At 40.9% G+C, this 20,952-nt stretch overlaps 3 protein-coding genes across 6 annotated transcripts in view; 1 reads left to right on the forward strand and 2 right to left on the reverse strand.

The window, feature by feature from the left end:
* The first annotated feature begins 543 nt into the window (after positions 1-543).
* On the forward strand, positions 544-11,528 carry LOC139681352 (uncharacterized). Of its 2 annotated transcripts, XM_071574703.1 has the most exons (3): positions 544-701; positions 1,916-2,048; positions 6,179-11,528. In XM_071574703.1, the coding sequence occupies exon 3, from the start codon at positions 6,240-6,242 to the stop codon at positions 7,557-7,559; it is 1,320 nt and encodes a 439-aa protein (XP_071430804.1). In that variant the 5' UTR covers positions 544-701; positions 1,916-2,048; positions 6,179-6,239; the 3' UTR covers positions 7,560-11,528. The 2 variants fall into 2 exon arrangements, with proteins under 2 accessions (XP_071430804.1, XP_071430805.1); XM_071574704.1 differs by lacking the exon at positions 1,916-2,048.
* FBXW2 (F-box and WD repeat domain containing 2) lies at positions 11,134-20,116 on the reverse strand. 3 transcript variants are annotated; one of them, XM_071574701.1, is made up of 7 exons: positions 19,807-20,116; positions 17,884-18,301; positions 15,529-15,723; positions 14,614-14,747; positions 13,932-14,018; positions 13,146-13,315; positions 11,134-11,724 (listed from the first exon to the last, which is right to left on the reverse strand). In XM_071574701.1, exons 1-7 carry the CDS (start codon positions 19,876-19,878, stop codon positions 11,436-11,438), a joined length of 1,365 nt encoding a protein of 454 aa, XP_071430802.1. In that variant the 5' UTR covers positions 19,879-20,116; the 3' UTR covers positions 11,134-11,435. The 3 variants fall into 3 exon arrangements, with proteins under 3 accessions (XP_071430802.1, XP_071430803.1, XP_071430801.1); XM_071574702.1 differs by having other exon boundaries at positions 15,682-15,723; positions 17,884-18,393; positions 19,807-19,892; XM_071574700.1 differs by having other exon boundaries at positions 17,884-18,393; positions 19,807-19,892.
* Positions 20,117-20,274: 158 nt separating this feature from the next.
* GARNL3 (GTPase activating Rap/RanGAP domain like 3) overlaps positions 20,275-20,952 on the reverse strand; it is a 43,312-nt gene continuing 42,634 nt past the window's right edge. The window contains exon 30 of the transcript XR_011699511.1: positions 20,275-20,494. The gene's annotated coding sequence lies outside the window, so the exon portion shown is untranslated. The remainder of the gene's footprint in view (positions 20,495-20,952) is intronic.

The following is a 20,952-nucleotide window of genomic DNA, read 5'->3' on the forward strand; positions in this document are numbered from 1 at the left end:
TTACATTGAACTGCCAGCCTTGGCACACACTACGAGGAGCAGAGGCCTCCAAGATCACCAAGTGATGATTTGAATTTAAAACTGCAAAATTTGCTGCATTTTTGAAGCAAGAAAAGGGGTAATGAGAGAAGAAAGGGCCTGAAGGTTGTGGGGGCAGGGGTGAGGAGAGGTGTTGATGTTTTTATTTTTCAGTTACTATTTTTTAAATCTTTCTCATGAGCTAATTTCCTTGTCTATGTTTTCAGGTAAATTGGCCAAGTAATTCTTTGTGTTTTTAAGTGAACCCTTTGGTTTGCCTTCTCACCTGTCTCTGAAGTGCATTGTTTCCCCTTTAGGTTTTACTCGGCAGAACAAACAGAAATTCTCTGAACTTTCTGTTTTCACAGAAACACTGGACCACTGTCAACATACTTAGCGGTGCTTTTTTAATGTGGCCAAACATTCCCCTCTCTCTAGTTAATTAACGATTAACGGAGCCACCAAGGAAAGCTGTGCCAGGAATGAAGGACACAGTGGTCCAAAGTCCGATTGGCAGTGACCTGGTTGTTTCTGCCATTATTTATACTGACTCAGAAAGGATCAGACCGAGACACCTCTTGCTGACTCCTCTTTCTTCAGTTTAGTAAACTCCTGATATCACGATAGGGACAAGGAGAAGAGACCTAGAATGGAAATTTCACTGAAGAAACTGAACGTCAAAGGTGAGTAGAGAAGTTCAAAGTCACTTGCATGTGTGAAGCAGCTGCTTCAGAAAAGGAAAATCAATACACAAACTGATGCAGCTCCAGCACTGTGGCACAGGTTTATCAAAGTAAATGTGAATGAAGTCTTAAAGGTGAACGATTTTTTCTAATAATTTTTGGCTTTTCATGGTGTTGGTGTTTTGGTAGTGGTTTCATGTTCTTTTTTCTAAGTAACTGGCCTATATTATAAGTGTGTATGTTGAGGTTTTGTACTTCAGTTAAAAAGGAAGTTCCTTTGGAAAGTATTCTGTCAGGGCCTGGGGGTACTGACAGCCTGGCTGGCCCTCCTGGTGCCCCCCATGGGCCCAGGAGCCCCTTCAGGCTCTGCTCTGGGCCTGCAGCCCCTGCCCGAGCTTGGCCCTGGAAGGCTCGGGCCCCACAGGCCCATCCAGGCCCTGCCCACAGGGTGCCTCAGGTGTGGTCCTGCATTGTCCCCTGGGCACCCTGAGCTACTCAGCTTGGCCTCAGACCTGTCTCGTCCCACAGGCTTGCTGGGTGGCCATGGGTTGGAGGGGAGGGAAGGGAGGGGACCATGGCCATGTCCAGCCCTGCTCTCCTTGCTACTGTACTGAGAGACTGAGGCCTGGCTGCTGAGGCCTCTTCCCCACCAGCTTCTTCCCCTTGAGTTCTAGTAAGAGAAATTGAGAGTTCGTCTCTAAATAGCAAATAAAGCAGATAAATCTTTTGACACACACCCCCCCCCCCAAGAATAAATTGTATTATTCTTTTGCATGTCTCCTCACCCAGTCTGTGCCTTCCTTTCAGTTACTGTTTATGTTGGCTTTTAATACAGGTCCACCAGCCAAGCAAGTGTTGACTCAAATTATATCCATCTACTATTTCAAACACCTGCTGTGGTAGATGAATTTTCTGTGAATAAACACTAAGTTTTATTTTCTGGTTTCATAACTGTGCACACAGTTGCTGTGTTCATTTTGTGTCATAAAGGTAGAGACCATATTAGCAGGACTAAGCTTACTGAAATCTCTGAAAAATACAAGGGGCTATTTAGGATGAAAGACATGAGGTTACATTTGATGCAATGGGTACAATTTAAATCCTGATCAGAGAAATCTCCAAGTCAAAGTTGTTTCTGCTCAGAAAATGACAGAAACAGAAAGCAAGCTGATTTACTGTACAGGAAGTTAACCGAGTCACGGGATTTCCCACAGACATTCAAAAGCACTGGTGCAATTGTAGAGGAAGCAGATGGGGAACAGGCAAGTTTATGAGGTCTCCCATTTCAGTGGAAGCAGAATTGAAGCACTGGAAAACATGAAGTACTACACAATGAGGCTTGAAACTGTGAGTAAATACACTATCGTTTGATTCCTCTAATGTTCAGAAGTGAGTGATTTTGTGTGTTCTGGGGAAGTACCAAGACTGCACAAAGCAAACATGAACTCTTTTTTTACTCTTTATGTAATAACTGAAAAATGCTAAGGTGTTGTCTTAATTATTCCAGGCAAAATTGGTTACAGTGTTTTAGAAAACTTCATTAAAACAGTTATTAAAAGCAAGGCTCTTTTTTTTTAATGTGTGAGTAAGTTTCTTGAACTGTGTTCATATAATACACCTTGCAGTAGAACACCCTGTTCCGCCCTCTCTGTGGTGCAAGTAACCTAAGCAAACAGAGAAGGTCCAGAGGGACTAACATGTTTTAAAATTCCTCTTCTAAAAAGGAGAGATACTTTTCAGTTTCAGAACACACAAAATATTTTCCTCAGTAACAGAGACTACGGCCATATCAGAGGGAACAGTGCTCATTTGCTCAGCAGTGGAACGCCATCTTATATGAAGTGAGACTTTGCCAATATATGTTCATTTGAACAAAGGATAGTACAAAGCAGTACAATAAACATCTCTTAGCGCCTCATGTATAATCCTTTTTCAGAATGACAGTGGCTATTTCTGGTCACAAATTATTGCTGTAACAATAGTTGAAATGCTGCATTTTTTAAAGATCCCATCCCAGCCGTAAAAAGAGAAATTTAGTGTTTTCTATCGCCTAGTTCAGTGGATATCAGCTCATGGTTGCAGCCTGTGGATTCCAAAAGAGGTGGTAAAAGCCTGAACCCAAAACCATATTTCACATTTAGGAATTGATGCCATCCCTTTCTTGGAAAATTTGTGTATCAACTAATATATCCCTTTGGACAGGTCAAAATTAAAGAGAGAAATGGGATGATACTCAGTAAGCATTGGAGGTTACCAGAAACTAAACAGTTATTTGATGAGAAAACAGTAGCTTATTTAAACAGACTGTATGGATCTCTGTGTGTCTCTAGTTTGTATAGACTTCTAAGTCCCTGTGTAAAAGGGACGTACTGGTTTATTTAATGTCCCTGCCTGTAAAGTTTTACTCACAGTCACCTTTCATGCCCTAGAAGGCCCCTGCTTTCTAGTATGAATGCTAGTCTACTTTCTTTCTGGATCAAGTGGTTAATAGTTTTGGCATGCCAAAATTACTCATTGTTTGTTTGAAAATAACCTAATGGGATGAATATGCATTGTCCAAATTGGGTAACATATACATGCAAAAAACTAAGAGAAACAATAGCAAAAGTTTGTTTGTATGTTAAAAAAGGAACAAAAGATTGTTTCACCTCGGAGACATGAGGTGCAAGAGAACATTTGAGTGAACTTCCTGCTTTGTGTAACTTGCACATAATAGGACGGAGACTTCTGTGCAGAGAAGGAACTGCTCTCTGTACATTGGCCAGACAGTAGTGGGGTTCCAAAAGGAAGAGATGGTAGAATGTATTTTAACATTTGATCTTTACTGCAGGAAGACAGTACTAGTTTTCTAATATTTCTTAAATCCTAAAAATATAATTTTCCTGAAATTTCCCAAGCCTAATTTAACAAGAATTATTTAAGGTGTGTTGCTTCCTGGTGTAAGACTGACAGTTGAAAACATATTTCACCAGAATAGTATCATGATTTTTTTGCATTTAACATCTGTATAAAACAGAAACAAATGAACAAACCTGGACCTTGTATTTCTGAAAAAAATCATGACAGACATTGGAACTTTATTATTGCTTTGTTCCATCTCACCCTTTAGTAAATTTGTTCCATCTCTTATGCAGTAAATCATCCTCCACAGAAAAGTTTATATCTCGATGCTCTGATTTGGTCTATGTTACTCAGTCCCTTTTTTTGGATCCACAAACTACTTTACTTTTACAACTTCATTGAAGTTCTTGTCCTCTGTCCTTGTTACATGACTCAATCTTCAAACCTAATCCCATCTCTGCAATTCTGTTGAATATCTACAAAGAATTCTGTTGTTTCTTCAAAGAGAACACTGACAGATAAATCCTAACTCCAAAGTGGGGAGAGAGAAAAAAATAAACAAAAAAAAAAAAAGAAAAGAAAAGCAATCATGGATGAAAAAACAAGAACTAGATCTTGAACTGACTTTCCGTGTTGTTGTTGGCTTCTTTTTGTGTATTTTCTCCCTGAGGTTTTCTGTAAGCATTTTCCAATCCCGTTTCCTAATTAATACTCTGGTGGGAAAAAAACTAAACAAAACACTTCACTCTAAAATATTCTTTCTCTTACTTTTCTACTAAACAGCATGTCAATAATTGTAAATAGTTTCCATCCAAAAATAGGCTATTTGAAGAACCTGTGTGCAAGCTGATAGCTCATGATGCAGTCCTACTTTTATATATATTTTATATTTTCTAGGCAAATACCACTTGCAAGGTCCTACGTATGGTAAAATGTATAGTTGAGTTTTACTCGTTAATTGAAGAGGCCATATTAGAATTATTTAAAGCAGGTGAGATCTTCAGACCTGAGTAATGTTAAAGTTGCTAGAAAGCCTACTCTACACATGACAATCTGCAGAGAGCAACACAAGATTTTAACTTTAGAGAGGGGGTTATTATTATACCTCATTCAGAGTAACTTCTTCCATTCTTCAAGGCCCAGAGATTGAAAAAGAACAGTTGAACAACATCTTGGATTTTCAAGGGGAGGACAAAACATCACCTGTAGATGGTATAGACAACTGTTAATTTTTCTGACACATTGTTATATATGCCACATTATATCACGCCCTCACGCCCTGGTAGAATAAACAAGGTTTCATGGATTCATAGAATGGTTTGGGTTGGAAGGGACTTTGTAGGTATCTTGTTCCAACCCCTGCCAGGGGTCCCCTGTAGGGACACCTTCCTCTAGACCAGGTTGCTCCAAGCCTCGTCCAGCCTGGCCTGGGACACTTCCAGGGATGGGGCAGCCACAACTTCTCTGGGCGCCCTGTGCCAGGGCCTGCCCACCCTCACAGGGAAGAATCTCTTCCCAATATCCCATCTAACCCCACTCTCTGGCAGTGGAAAGCCATTTCCCCTTATCCTGTCATTACAGGCCCTTGTCCAAAGTCCCTCTCCAGCTCTCTTGGAGCCCCTTTAGGCACTGGAAGGGGGACCTTGGAGCCTTCTCCCCTCTAGATGGACAAACCCCAGCTCTAGGGCAGAGGGGCTCCAGTCCTCGGAGCATCTTCATGGACTTGTCTGGACTCGCTCCAGCAGGTCCACGTCCTTTTTATGCTGAGAACCCTAGAGCTGGATGGAGTGCTACAGGTGGTCTTTCGTGAGAGCAGAGCAGAGGGGAGAACATTTTTTTGATGCAATCTAGGGCACAGGTGGCCTTCTTGGCTGCCAGTGCACATTGCCAGGACACGTCAAGCTTCTTGTCCAGCAATGCCTTCAAGACCTTCTTCTCAGTCCTACTGAAATCAACTGCCAGTTTAGAGTTGTGGTCTGAGACTTAGCATATCTAGTGGAAAAAGCAATTTACATTTCAGATAATCTCAGACACCTGAAAAAATGAAAAGCTCGTTATTTTCAAGCCTCTTCTCCTAGACAATGTTGAATACCACAGGATACTACTAGGCTCTAAAACACACTAGGATCTGAAAACATTTTCTTTATGACTTGGTAATCAGGACAATGAGAGACTGTGACAAGTTCACTGCTACACAATAAAAAATAATGCTGTTTGAATTTGTGCTCACAGTACCCTTTTAGGAAGAAGAGGGGAAAGGATAATTCTATAGCTTCACAAACTTCTCAGAACAATGAATGATAAAGAATGTGGGTTCTCTCTAACATAAAATTTCTTCCAGGCCTCCAAGTGATTCAAATTACACTGTATTACCATTACTGTATACTAAAACAGCTGAACCTGTTGCAATGGGCCCAGTTGCAGAACAAAATATAATAAAGTTTGGAACGAGGAGGTGTAAGAGAATCTCTCTATTTTTTCCAAGCTTTTCTGAAAAGTGATCTCTTCATACTAAATTTTGAGGTATCAAAACAGTAACTATTGTATTTAAGAGAGTATAGGCTAATACAAAACATTACTCCTTTTTTGGCAAATCACTAAAATCCACTTTTTTGTGTGTGTTTCTTTTGTTTTAGAGAAAGTGAATCGAAGACTGAGTACAAAAGTGTATTAATTTGCAAATTGTGAAATTCAGCAATGATACACTGTGGAAAAAAGCATATTTGTGCTGTTGTTGCATGTATTCTTATTTTTGCAAGCATTTTTATCTGCTACTGGAAAGATCTTCAGCTACCAAATACAATAACTAGAAAAATCTTCCCCCAGGCAGCAACTGCCAGTCCAGCAGCTCAGCTCTGTAGAGGAAAAATTGCCAATAGCACAATAACACCATTAGAAGGTAACAAAACTTTTATTATATCCCCATACTTTGATGACAGAGAAAGCAAAGTCACTCGTGTGATTGGGATTGTTCACCATGAAGATGTGAAACAACTATACTGCTGGTTCTGCTGTCAGCCCAATGGAAAGATCTACGTATCAAATGCAAAGATCGATGTTCACTCAGACAGATTTGGATTCCCTTACGGTGCAGCAGATATAGTTTGTTTGGAACCTGAAAACTGTGATCCAACACATGTATCAATTCATCAATCCACACATGGTAGTATTGACCAGCTGCCAAGGTTTGAAATTAAAAACCGCAAGGCTGAGCCCTTTGCTGTGGACTTCACTGTGTGCATCTCTGCCATGTTTGGGAACTACAACAATGTCTTGCAGTTCATCCAGAGTATGGAGATGTACAAGATTCTCGGGGCACAGAAAGTGCTGATCTATAAGAACAACTGCAGCCATCTGATGGAGAAAGTCTTGAAGTTTTATGTAGAAGAAGGAACTGTAGAGATAATTCCCTGGCCAATAAACTCACACCTCAAGGTTTCCTCTAAGTGGCACTTTTCTATGGATGCAAAAGACATTGGCTACTATGGACAAATCACAGCTCTAAATGACTGTATATACCGTAACATGCAAAGGAGCAAGTTTGTGGTTCTTAATGATGCTGATGAAATAATTCTTCCCCTTAAGCATCCAGACTGGAAAACAATGATGAGCAGCCTTCAGGAACAAAACCCAGGAACTGGCATTTTCCTCTTTGAGAACCACATCTTCCCAGAAACCATCTCTACTCACACGTTCAACATCTCATCCTGGAGTACAGTGCCAGGTGTTGATGTATTACAACATGTTCATAGAGAGCCTGACAGGAAAGATGTTTTCAATCCCAGGAAAATGATAGTTGATCCCCAAAAGGTGATTCAGACTTCAGTGCACTCTGTCCTACGTGCCTATGGGAACAGTGTGAATGTTCCCATGGATGTGGCCCTCATTTATCACTGTCGGAAGCCCCTTCAAAGAGACCTTCCCAGAGAATCCCTCATCAAGGATACAACCCTGTGGAGATATAACTCATCCTTAATCATGAATGTTAACAAGGTGCTATCTCAAACCATACTGTAAGCTCACAAGTGAAACCTTGGTTCTAAGTAGGGAAAGTGGAGAGCCACCCTTATTGCGGGGAGACAGAGGATACCATTTGAAGATCAGGTTAAAATGATTTCCACATGAAGTTTACATTTTGCAGTCATTCTTTAGGGAATCTCTAGAAGAGCCATGAGTCATTTAATGATACCAAAGTTCAATGTAGATTGTACTACTTCTGTAAAATGTAAAATTTGTTTTCCATTAAAAAAAAACAAATTAAAAAGTCAGAATTTCTCAACTGATTGAAATAATGCAAATCAGTTTTCAACTTATGTACTAAAAATACAACTACAGTCATCAGTATGAAACCTGCCATGCTTAATTCTTGCAGTTTGTATGTCACTAGATACAAAATTTGTAGGCACCAATTGAGTAAAAGGTTAACAAATAATTGAGCTAGATCTACATTTCAACTAAAGAAATGAACTCCTTATGTTCTTGGAAATAGTGTTGATGTACTGTCATGCTAAACAGCCACTGGGAGTTTTGTGGATCCCAGTATCAGTTCAGCTGGGTTTTTGAGGCAGGTAAGTTTAAGGAGAGTGATCACTCTTGTTCCCATAGCTGTTGTGAATTACTTAAGTGGTAAGTGCTGAATTGTGTTGGAAAGCTTTAAAACAGAGGTAAGGGATACAGACTGATGTTAAAGAGACTTTTGTGAACTGAAAAGACGCTATTTCAAGTAGGAAAACAAAATGTGTGGCTGAACAACTCCTTATGAAACGTATTAGCTTCTTGGGTTTTTCCTGGTACCTTGAAGCCTCGTAAGAAAATGTTTCTCCATGAAATTTAGACAGAAGTTGGATTTTAGTTCTTTATGTGATGGGTAAGTTGAATTACATTGTTCCTTATGTAGGTGTAAGGGTACAGAAGCTGCATCTTTTCCAAACATCCATCTAAGAATAGTGCCAAGTAGTTACTGACTTCTACTGAAGGGCCAGATGGAAAGCAAAGCAAACAAAAAACCCTCACAGTAGTTTCACAGTTTCAGTCACATATTTTATGTTTGATAAGTCTCCAAGGCCGTATGTGTTGTACTGTTGTGGCACTTTATTTAGAAGCTTCCTATGAAGGCATATCTGGGGGCAGGGAGTCTGACAATGGTGTCTTGACAGAGGGAAGTGTGTCTGTCAGAGCAGATTTGCTTTTTTAAATTTCTACACCAGTAGAAATTTACACTTTCATTTTCATTCCTTCTGTTTTGTGGTGGCACACACCCTTAAGGAGCTTTGTCATTAGTGGATTAGTATCATTAGCTAGTAGATGTCCAAGAGGAACTTTACTTGGAGATCTTCAAGAGACAGTCTGTGAATAACTGTTTGCTCATTGTCTTCATAATTACTAGCAGTTATGGTGACAGGTTAAAAGTTCATTTGTAAAACTAAAAGGGTAGGAAAAAGCAGTGTAGTGTGTACTGTGGATACTTGTCATGCTGCTTTCTGCTTGCATACTCTGGGGCAATGTAGAAAAGGAGAATTTAGAGTTCTGATATAATTTAAAATGTTCTGCAACTTGTGAAATAGTTGTGGCAGAATCTCTTTTCAACTGCCACTTCACAGCTTCTGGCAGACCGGAGCATTTGCTTCACAGTGGCTACAGAACCTCCCAGAGTCTGTCACCAGACTGGCAGCTGCATACACAGCCCAGGCGCCTGCTGCAGGGGTGCTGTCTCACTTGGCAACAGGTTTGCTTAGAATTTTAGACTCCTGTAGTTTGGAAAGGGCATCTGGAATGAGGTCCAACGCATATCATGGTTTGCTCAGAACTTTGTCTCGGTCGGCTGGACACATCTCCCTGGGCAACCTGTTCAGACTTCAACTTCACAGTGGATTTCTCTTGCAGTTTGTGACCGCTGGGTTGCTGCATGAGGCTGAAATGAGTCTGACTTGCTCTTTATTGCTGCTGCTTAGGTAGCTGCACACTTAGCGGTGGCTCCCCTCCCCTTGCCCCCCACATTCCTGGTCCACACCATTCTTTCTGGAAGGCTGAACTTGGCTTTCAGTTTCTCAGCCATCTTGTGTTCCACCTCTCTGTGGACTCTGAATCATCACAGTTGCTAATAAAGTAGTTACCCAGGTTTTCCTGTTTCACCGACCTGGGTACAAAGACATTTCTGGCATGCCCCTGTTTAACCTTTCAAAGTTAACACTGTTTTATAGGTGGCTTCTTCAGAGGAAGCTGAGTTACCACACACATCATGCACAGTGTAATACACATTAAGCATGATGAAAACTGGGTTTCAAGACAGATTATTGAAAACTTTCTATTTCATGTAAGCTTCCTTCACTTTTGAGTGCAGTTTGACTTGAGAGTTGTGAATTTGATTTCAGCTTTTTAAAATCCTTGACTACAAGCACATTTTTCAAAGTAAATTGTTGTGAATAAAGGTGGAAAACTGAGTGCTTAAAACTCTGGCCTTGTATTTAAGAGACACTGCTCCACTGTGACTTCATGCAATTCCTCCTGCATCACTCAAACACTGATTCTTGCGTGTAATTAATACTGCAGCAATTGAGGAACTTTGGCCTTCATTCAGTACTGAGTGAAATTAGGTCTCCTCGGAGAGTGGAAATTAAAAATCAATAAATACTAACAGTAGTCCTGCTAATGGTTTTGTCTTTTCAAGGACATGAGCCAATCTTCAAGAAAACTCCTGTTTTCACGTTGTGTTAAAAAAAAAAGACATTAAGGGGAGATTTTATTTTAAGGGAGGAGGGGAAACCAACCTAAACCACTTCCAAAGCATGTGATGTTGTAGATACAGCTTTTAGGTACATGTCAAATAGCACAGAAGTATGTGGACAAGTATTTGCTACTCAACAGGTACCTTATGTACACCAGGTCTCTGATGAGAAATAAGACCTTTTTTCATCTCCTGTGCTTTTCTTCAGACTTTTGATATTCTTTTTCCCCAGAGATGTGGCATTCTGCCATTTGCTCCTGCTGTTCATCTCTAGATGTAGCAAGTACTTTAAGCGTGTTACATTAACTGCAACTTTTGGAAAACGTGAATGGCTGGCAGACATAATTTTATACATGAATGTGACTTGCTGTAGAAATTGAGCATCACCTTCCCATTCATTGTATTTCTACCTATCTGTGAACTAAATTATGTTCTAACACAAACTATAGAAAATAAGGACTATAAAATACTGATCAAGCCATTCTGAGTTATGAACACTGTCAAGAGGTTCTCCAGGGTTAACTGTGATGGCAAGCTCTGTCAGAGATGAAAAGTTGCCCCATTCTTGCTGAGGAAAGATAATATTGACATGTTCCTGAACATAAACAAATTATTATTGTTAACTTCTGATCCTAGTTAAAAGACTCTTTTGATTCTTCTATTTCAAAGGCTAAGTATTTAAAGCTACCAGGAGAAAAAAACATTTTGAAGAGAAAGACTCTGGAGAGAGAAAGGGTCTGCTACCTTCTCATTTTGGTTAAGCAGCCATGCACTGTAACCAATATTTGCTGGTACATGTACAAAAGTCTATGGTTTGAAAATAAGAGCTTCGTCTTCTGTTGCAACAACAAAAAAATAGGTCAGAAGTCAGGTCAAGCACTGTTTCATTTCAGACTTGATAGCAGTTTTGAATGTTTTAAACATTACAAGAATCCAAATAGGTATATTTAAACATGAATATAGACAAAATATCGTGGTGAATACTGTTAACATGCTGTATTGCATTATGTCCAAAACAACCCATTCCCAAATGCCCAAATAAAAGTAAATGATTGTGCATTGCATGATGATACCACTGGGTGTGCAACTTTGGTTCATGCAAAGTCTCATTTTATGGACACACTGCTGATAGTCCATATATTCCTGAAGATTCTGCATACGTGACCTTTTCAGCCATGTTCTTTCCACAGCACCAAATGGATACTATGGTCTGGCATACTGGTGGCGAAAACCAAGCCTGTATCATTTTGGCCATTTAGTCCATTTAACCAAGACATTTCACCAGCCAAAAAACTTGAACCTCTCTTTGATTTTCTATATTCAGGTAGAGGCCAGCGGCTTATTAGTTTTTCTGTCCTCAAGTCCATTATATACAGGTATCTGTTATCAAACAGTAGAGCAAATATCTCTCCAAAGCCCAGCAGGGACACATTTAAGAAGTCTGGAGGTTTTATAACCCTAGAAGACAAGAAAACAGTGTTAGAAACTCCCTTACAATGTAGTCATGAGCTTGAATTACTAAACTAAATTCTTAGATGTCTATATTCATCCTTCTGAAAAAAACTTAGAAAGAAGTGGATGCCAATTTTACAAATGAAGCAACTGAACACTTAGCTGCAGTCAGGCCTGTGCTTTCAGTTCTGACTTTGTGCATTCAGTAAAGACCCTTCTGAACATAAATAAAAGTTGGGGCTCGAAAGGGACTGTTTTGCAGAGCACAAGGGAAAAAAAGCTTTGTTTCCAGATACACACAAAGGAGCAAATACACTTGTGTTTTACAGCAAATTTCCATATAGATTTCACGTCTCAATATCTTTAGGACATAAAACCTCTTACTATTCTTTTGACCACTCTTTTAAAAGGCACAAGTAAAACACAGAAATGCCTTCTTGTGATAGGCAGGTAACATAAATCATCCAAGACTTAGGCCTTAACAGAATGCTGGTTTACTGATGTTTTATGCCAAGGTAAGCATTTTCATGTCAGGGAGAAATACAAGTAACACCTTTATGATATTTTCCATTATTAAATAAAACTTAGAACAGAAATTAAAGAGCTGAGTTTTCACAACTGACTGTACATTTGATCACAGCATTACATAAAGCACAGAACTGAGGCACAGAAATGTATGGAGATGAAACCTGTTCTCAGCAGTAAGAGAACATCTTTCTCTTTTGAAACCATAAAAGAGGGTAAACTATGAGGTGAAATGACTCAGTTATTTTTTCTGACAAGAAGCACTTCTTTTGGAGTAGATCTTTCAATGGTAGATACTCACAACTATTCAGGCCATTTGAATTACAGTTATCCGCTAGCAGTTCAGAAATGCATTTTTTTCTTTAGTAAGTTACAATCTCTGACACCATCATTTCTAACTAACTGATACAGCCTCATTCTTTTTATGGAAACAATGTCATCACGTTTGATCCTTACTGCAGTCTGACAGATTTCCCTATCATTCCACTGAATTATCAAGAATGATAGATCCGTAGTGCTCTAAAGAAATAGCCTTTTTAATTTCTTGTTCGACTAAAGGACCCCCATAAATGTCTTGCCTGATTCTCTTACAGCAGTCTCTATGGCAACATTTAACAGCTCCAGCCCTGAAGTTTGATTTAAGTTTTATACTGAAACACTTCAGCGTACGGAATGAAAATATGAAAGAGGAGTAGCATGTGATCAGAAACCAAAACAGCAATCAAATGATTCATATTTTCAGGTAAGAAATTAGAATTTGACCTGGCAATATGTGTGAAGTAAGATGTTTACAGAATTTTTATTGAGATTCCTTTGGTCCACTTTAAAGTAAGCTATTAAAACCAGTATGTTCTACTTCTTATTTCTTTAATGAAGACTGAATCCTAAACTGAAAGGTTTACCTGAGAATATCATAGCTGGCAAAGTCCCACTGGTATAGTCCTAGTGCTGAACTGCACACTATGTATTTACCATCAAAGTGCAGTCTGGGCTGTAGGGAGATGCTGCGGTCTTCAGAAACAGACAGTGTTTTTAAGCACTTGCAGTTTATTTCCCTTCCAATAGGCCAAATCTACAATTAAAACACAGTTTAAGACCATAAAAATTGCATTATAAACTCTTAACACTAGTAGAGCAAGCCTCAGTCTCTTTAGGCACTAGGTAAACGCGTGCATGTTTTTTTCAGAAATCTTTATCTCCTTTAGGTACCAGCATCAATTCTCCAAGTGACTTGTCTTACAGTATTGTTGCAGTATGTGCTGTTTGTAGCCTAAAAAGTGCCAGTAAAAACGAGTGCTCTAAAGAAGGGCCAAACGCCTCCCTCCTCAATCCCCGCCCCCCCAACCCTCCAGCTGGGACAGAAACGTTACAGTGTTTTGGTTCCGAAGCACTTCCAGCGCTCCCCAAGGCACAAGTCTGCAGCAGTAACAGTACTTGCATTAAGTGCTTCACTGTCAAGTTGGCACAGTAGGCATTGCCATTCGTGCAGAACCATCATTTAAATCCAAATATTAAGATAAGTGTTGAAAAATTAGCTTCCAAAGCATTTCATGCCTTGTATGCAGCCTCATAAGCAGAAATTGTGGGAGAAAATAAAGCCTTATATTATTTACAAACTTTAGTAAAGCACTCAAGCATTTTATTTCCCTGTGTACCAAAATGATGTAAATGTGATATATGGCACATACCTTGATTTCATACTTATCTGCACTTAACAGAATATGATCCCCAGGACTATGCATAAGAGATTTGACTTTGCACTTCTGCAAAACTACCTGTAATTGAAGGATGTAATAATTGATGATGCTGCTGTTAAATAACAAAACCTTCATTTGCACTTTTCACTTCATGAGCCACCTGCATACTGTACCCTTGTATAAAGGCAATAGAAATACTTTTAGCAACTAAAGGAAAACTAGTTTACAATTTTCTTGTTCCTACAAGTGACAACTTCAGTCTATTAATAAGCACACATACATCCTTCATCTGTAGAGTCACCCCCACATCTTCCAAGTTCTGAAATAATCAGAAGAAAAATACTGTTTCGTGCTCAGATTTTTGTTATCGAGATCACTGGATTTTTTGTGCAATTCTGAAAGCAGCATTCTTTCAGACCCAGTTTTTATTCAGTCTTTCAATCAGACATTGATTCTTAATATTTCTCCAGCCGCTTTGGAATACCTTCAGTGGTTGGAAAAGTTTAATTATAGCTTAAATATTTCTCCTACTAAAATATTATTTTGCAGTATTTCTAGATGTAATTCAGATTCTACAAGTACTTGTAGGGTTAGGATTAGGAAAACAAAATTTAGAACATGTTACAAATTTAGTGCAAGAATTTGCAAGATTAATTAGAAATCAGTATCCCACCTTAGTGACCCATTCTGTGTGTCCAGTAAGGGTATTCAGGCACGTTCCTGTTGATAAGGCCCATACTTTCACAGTGAAGTCTGCAGAGCCACTGACCAGAATATCAAGTTCATCACTGTAATCCACACTAAAAACTACAAGGAAAGAGGTACTAAATAGGGATTATCAATCTCTATGTTTTTCTATGAGATACTAACTAGTTGCCTGTCTATGAATTTGCTGTCTATTCATATGCTACTTTATCTTTTAACATGAATTGCTGCTCTGTATTCTTAAGTTTACAGTGGAAAATTACTGTAGTTTTTGTCCAAATTAAGAGCACATACATCAGTGGTTCCTTTATGGCTGGATTATGGCAAAGTGTAAATTTAGGTAGTTCTTATTTCCAGAGCTCTAGTAAGACAATTCCAGCAGGATTAGTACACTTGATAGATCTCTTCACTCACAGGGGAACAGATCTGCAGCTGAGTGGAGGATATTTTGAAGCAGAGGCCAGAGAATTTAATTATATGAGGGAAATGCAAATAGAAATTCCCAAGTCCTGTATTTCTCTTTGCTGTAAGCTCATCTACAGTCTGGGGATATAAAGAATGGCCCCAGCCATGTGCTACCTAAGGTCTGCATCTCTCTGGCAGACACCAAACTACTGAAGAACCATGGCATTTAGTGTTACTTCCATGCAACTGCAAAACACCACATGGTTAAGTTAAGCTTTGGCATATTCAAGGTCAGATTTAGATCTGTTCTGGTCACTTCCCCTGGCACGGGAGCACTGAGGTTGACTCAGGTGACTGAGGACAGAGACTTAAAAAAACCAAAAAAGCGAATATGCAGATCTAACTAAATTATAATTTGTTGGATGATGATGATATGTTATTTGACTGGTGAAACTACAAATTGAAAATTTCAACATACCTGCACCAGTGTGTCCTCTAAAATGCTGTGTTTTTGCCCCAGAGCTCCATTCCCAACAGGCTACTGTGTTATCAAAAGATCCCGTTACAAGCTTTTGTTCATCAAACTTCACTGCAGCACAAGTGTGTGTCTGGATACCATATATGCACTGACCTGTGCTTACATCCCACAGTTTTGCAGACAAGTCATCTGATCCTAGAAGATAAGAGAACAGGATAATTGGAAGCACAGAGTAAATAACATCTCCAATCCTGTACTCATCTTTGTTCGTCTTAAATATAGTATTTACACGGAATCACAGAAAAGTTATGGTTGGAATTGACCCCTGGAGGTCAACTCTTCCAATTCCCCTACTAGGCAGGGCAACCACAGCCCAGGACCAGGACCAGACAGCTTTTGAGTTGTCCTCCCTGAGCAACCTGTTCTCAATCACTCTCAGAGTAAGAAAAGTACAAATCACTCTCACAGTACAAAAGGGAACCTCTTGTGTTCTCGTTTGTGTCCACTGCCTCTTGTCCCATCAGTGAGCACCACTGAAAAGAGCCTGGCTCCATCTTCTTTGCACCCTCACTTCAGGTATTGATAACATCCTGAGCCCTCTCTTCTTCAGGATAAAAAGTCCCAGGTCTCTCAGCCTTTTGTCATATGAGAGATGCTCCAATCCCTTCATCATCTACATGGTCTTTTGCTGGACTCTCCAATGTGTCCATGTCCTTTGTACTGAGGAGCTCAGAACTGGACAGTACTCCAAGTGGGGCCTCACCAGTGCTGAGAAGAGGGGAAGGAGCACCCCACTTCACCTGCTGGCAACACTGTCTTCCTCAAGGAGCCCAGGATACCATTAGCTCTCTTTGCAGCAAGGGCACATTGGTGGCTCATGTTCACTTGGTGTCTACCAGGATCCCAGGATCCTTATCTGCAAATCTGCTTTCTAGCTTGGTGGCCCCTACCATATATTGGTGCCCTGGAGTTGATCCACCTCAGGGGCAGAGCTTGGCACTTCCCCTTGTTGAACTTTTTCTCATTAAATAGTACTTTCAAGCTGCTTGAATGGGAAATAAGCCCTAGTCTCAGCATTACAACAAAGCCTCTTATTTTCATGTTAATGGAGCTACTAGATATTTGGCCTTCCACTTTCTTCATACCCTTTTACCACCTTCTGTAGGTTCTGGCACTACCTCTGACTGACAGTGTCTTCCAAACAGAAGTTTTACACGACTCATCTTTCTCAGGTTTCCAAAGCCACTGTCTACACTGCAAGCCTTAGTTTGTTTTGAGTAGGAAAGGGGTCCACCAAATCTTGAAATACAGATGAATACCAGGCCCTATCACCTGCCTGTTTGCTTTCTCTCCCCAAAGTTTATTTTTACTCTTGAACTGTGAGCTTTGGAGAGCAGAATAAAACCCCAGCTCTGTACATCTGTTGCTTTTCCTGATGGTTTCAGGACAAGTGTAAGAAAGTTTTAACAATGCTGTTTCCTGTGCATTAACATTCTCTGCTGAATAGGTAAGTGAAAGACTGGCTAGAGTCTGGTTGTTGGTTTCTAGTAATCATCTTAAAGTACCAACAAATGTGGGAGTACTCAGTCAGGATTCCAACTTAGTGTATAACGTCATCTCAAATGATTACGAAATCATTGGAATAAGCTTTGACAGCACTTCAGAGTAGCTCTGTTACTATTCTTTCATACTTAATGGTTCCTATGTGTTCAGGCTGCATTTTTAAGTTCAAACTGAAATCTTGAAGTCTGTAGTGTTTAGGGAGGAAGCTGAAATTATGTGCAAGTCAGACTAGTAGTGAGGTTAAATCTAGTTTACAGGTCTTCATAAAGACCTTAGGTTAAGAACTGAAAGTGCTTACAGTTCTTGTTTCAAGGAAGAAGACATGACTTTTTCTGCCACACTTTGGGAGACTGAAATGCTCCCACAGCCCTAACAAGGCCCCTTTAACTGAAAGTTGTCCTCTAGGAGGATAACCAACGTATCTGTACTTCTCAGATGGGCTTACCAATAGCTACAGCATGATCAGAATCACAGAACACGCTGGACTGGGAGGGAACTTAATGAACATTTACTTCCAACCACCCTGCCATGGGCAGGGACAATGATATCTGCTGTTACTATTTTTTTAATTAACAAAGAAATTTGTCTCCTTGTTTTCTTATTTAAGCAATGATTTTATTAGTGCACCATGTGTCTCACAAATTGGAAAAAAAAAGTAATTTTCAGTCACCTAAACTGCATTCACACTATGAAAATAATCTGGCTGGTACAGGAAAAGAAAATTGTCATTAATCATACGGGCGGAAGAGAAAACAAGGAATTGTAAGACTCCAAGTTGTCTGTCCTTCCTACCTGTACACAGAAGTCCATCTTTATAGTAAAGTGCATATACTCTGGCACTGTGCCCAATTAAAGAGGATGTCTCAAAAGCTTCGTGGTCCTTCAGTTGCTTCATCCTTAAAATAGCCTTCAGGTAAACTTTCTTCCAATGCAGAGGATCCTGAACAGAGTCATCTATCTGCCAGCCCAGATTCTTACATGCAGTCTGCCACACCTCTGTACAGGCACTTATAACCTTGTTCCACTGCTTAGAGACGAGGCAACATGTGAGTAAGGTCTGAGGATCAAGCCATTTTAACAGATAAAAACTAAGTTCCAATGGAAGAAGTTTGAGAAAGTCCCTCTTGAGGAGAATCTCTAGATTATTGGAGAGGTGCCTGAGCTGGACTGCTCCACTCAAGCTAATCAGGTGATCCAGAGTTTCATTTTTCTGCAAGTCCGTCAGAGAAAGAAATGTAATAGAAATGTTATCAAGCCATGCTTCAAAGTCCTTTTTCTCCATAAGGTTATGGAAAAATTTACCTGTGATACATCAAAATACTGTATTAGTTCCGTTCAGAAAACAAGGCAAGAATCACATCTTTATCACTGGTACATCAGTATTCCAACGGGCACGTCAACACACAGACCAGAGTGACCCAATGCATTTTAAAACGTTCATCAGGTCAGGACTAAGCACTTGCATGCACTGTGAACTCTCATCTGTGCCACATCAGACTTAGAAGTAACTGTATGCAGCTAGTGAACGTTAGCATTCATTGTGAATGTTAACATCTTTATCTTATTTTAGGTTAACACTTTCCAACTCTTGAGTCCAATAAACCAAGGATTAGTTTAAGTTTTAAACCTATTATAGGAAATAAACACTGTCTTAAGAGTTTATTCATGGATTATACTGATAAAAGGAAAAACCGAAGCACGTAAGCAGAGCAATAAGCCAGTTACTGACAGAACTTATTCATACCTTTCTCCTGAACTATTTCAAACACAAAGCAGGTAACCAGTTATTTTTAAAGAAGATAAAAAGAGACGTCTGAGAAATTGGGTGAAGGATACATTAGTCATACTTGTATGTGGTTGTGTAAAGACTTGAGCTTGTGCTGGTCTAGTGTCAGTTTTGACATGTTTGCACCACTTTGACCTAAATGCATTAAAAAACCCTTCCTGTTTCTTTTTTCCTATTTTCACAATTTATTTCCACTGAGAATTAACTGTGAAATCAAATACCACCTTCTGAAATACACGACCTGCATGCACTTACACTGTCTTGTGGCATCTCAACTTCCTGGGACCAGTGACTAACAAGATAAACTTGTAGACAGGTAAACAGTTTGAAAAATAATAATAATTATTTATTTTATCTGGATGGTCTAATTCTATTCATTAGACCACTGTCCGAATTAATAGAAGCTCCCAAACTGAAGGACATGAGGAATCTGAGTGGGGCTCAACAGCGTGTTTATTTCTATACAGACACTTTATCTTCATAGAATAAGATCTCAGAGTACATCTCTTAACAGAGAATAGTAGAACAGAAAAGCACAGTGCTCCATAAAAGGCTGCACACAGCATGCAATTTTTGATAAAAACCACAAGAAAATTCTAGGTGTCAAATGCACAGAAACAGCTGCCACTATAGAGTCACAAATTCTTATAGTAACTTTGACATTTGCTGTTCAGACAGGCCGGTGTTCCCTTAAAGATTTCTAACAGGCTGCCTCTGAGTAAGAAACCGGGGGGCTCTAAGGCGTCTGTTGTTCTACTCAACACGTGAAGCTAATACGGAAATGAAGGGCTACTGTGAGGCCGCCGAAAGCGCCTCTCGAGCCCCGAGGCTCCTTCCCAGGCGTTCCGCGGCCGGCGGATCCGCTCCCCCGGCCGCCCCCCCTGCCGCCCCGCACGCAGAGAGCACGGCGGGGGCTCCGCGTGGCTCACCTCAGGAAGCGACCCGGCGCGGGGCGTCCTTGGGCGGGCAGTCCCCACGGCTCGCGCGGCTCCGCGGAGCATGGCCCGGGCTGGGGCTGCCCCGCGGCCATCGCTCCACGGCAACACCGGCTCCGGGCACGTCGGCCGCCCGCGGAGGGAGGGCACCCTCTGACCAGACCGGGGCCTCAGAAGCACCGAGCGCTGCCGGGCCGGGGGAGGCCAAGGCCGGGCCGAGCCCGCGCCAGGCGAACCGGCGGCACCGCGGCCAAGCGGCTGCCGGCTCAGGCGGCTCCCGGCGCATGACCATGTACGTCATCACTGCACGCCGCGCGGCGCTGCCGGAGCCAGGCCCGGCCGCTTTGGGCGCCTCGCCGCGGGCCGGGGCCCCGCTCTGCGCTCCCGCCCGACGTGCGGCGAGAATGTTGCGGGTAGTTAATGTGATGTACAATGCACCAGCGTCTACCGTACTGCCTTAAGAATCACTTACTGTCTCCGCCTGGCAGAGGGACGGTGTTGCTGGAGCCGCCAGGACGCTGATGTGAAAACTGCATCCCACGTGCTTCCATTACTACGTACTTCACTTTTATTTATTCTTTTCTGTTTGTAATTGCTGGTTTTGCCGTTGGCTGGAGTCCTGTTTCATGGCTGGGTGACACCCAAAATCTTCCCTCGTCTAACCAGAGGCACATCGAATGCTCTGTGTGTGGTAAGAAACTGGGTTATGGCCTCCTTGGTCACCAAACATTTGTGAGTAAGCATCATAAATTACAATCTGAAGTGCCTTTTCATGGGGAAATTTATTAAAAATCCTCCTGAGAGAGCCTTGAGCCAGTGTGTTCTCTGGCAGAACAGAGCTGGAGCTGTGAGGCAGCGAGCTGTACAAGGGGGGCTCATGTTCCTCCTTTCCCACGATTTCTTAGTTATCCGAGGGCTCCTTCGGGCTCTCTCCTTTCTGCTGCTTTGGTGAAATTTTTACAACCTTTTGTGTTCCAGAACGGAAGGCCAGACCTTGGAACAAAGCGTGGCCCACTTCAGAAGATCTTAAGCCTAAGGCTATTTTTAAAATATTGATATAAAACCCTCTGTATCATGAATGAATTATTAGTTGAAACCAATTGCATCATGTGGCAGACATCTCCATTACCTACTATCAAA

This window comes from Pithys albifrons, chromosome 20 (assembly GCF_047495875.1).
Source record: "Pithys albifrons albifrons isolate INPA30051 chromosome 20, PitAlb_v1, whole genome shotgun sequence".
In the NCBI taxonomy this organism is placed as follows: domain Eukaryota; kingdom Metazoa; phylum Chordata; class Aves; order Passeriformes; family Thamnophilidae; genus Pithys; species Pithys albifrons.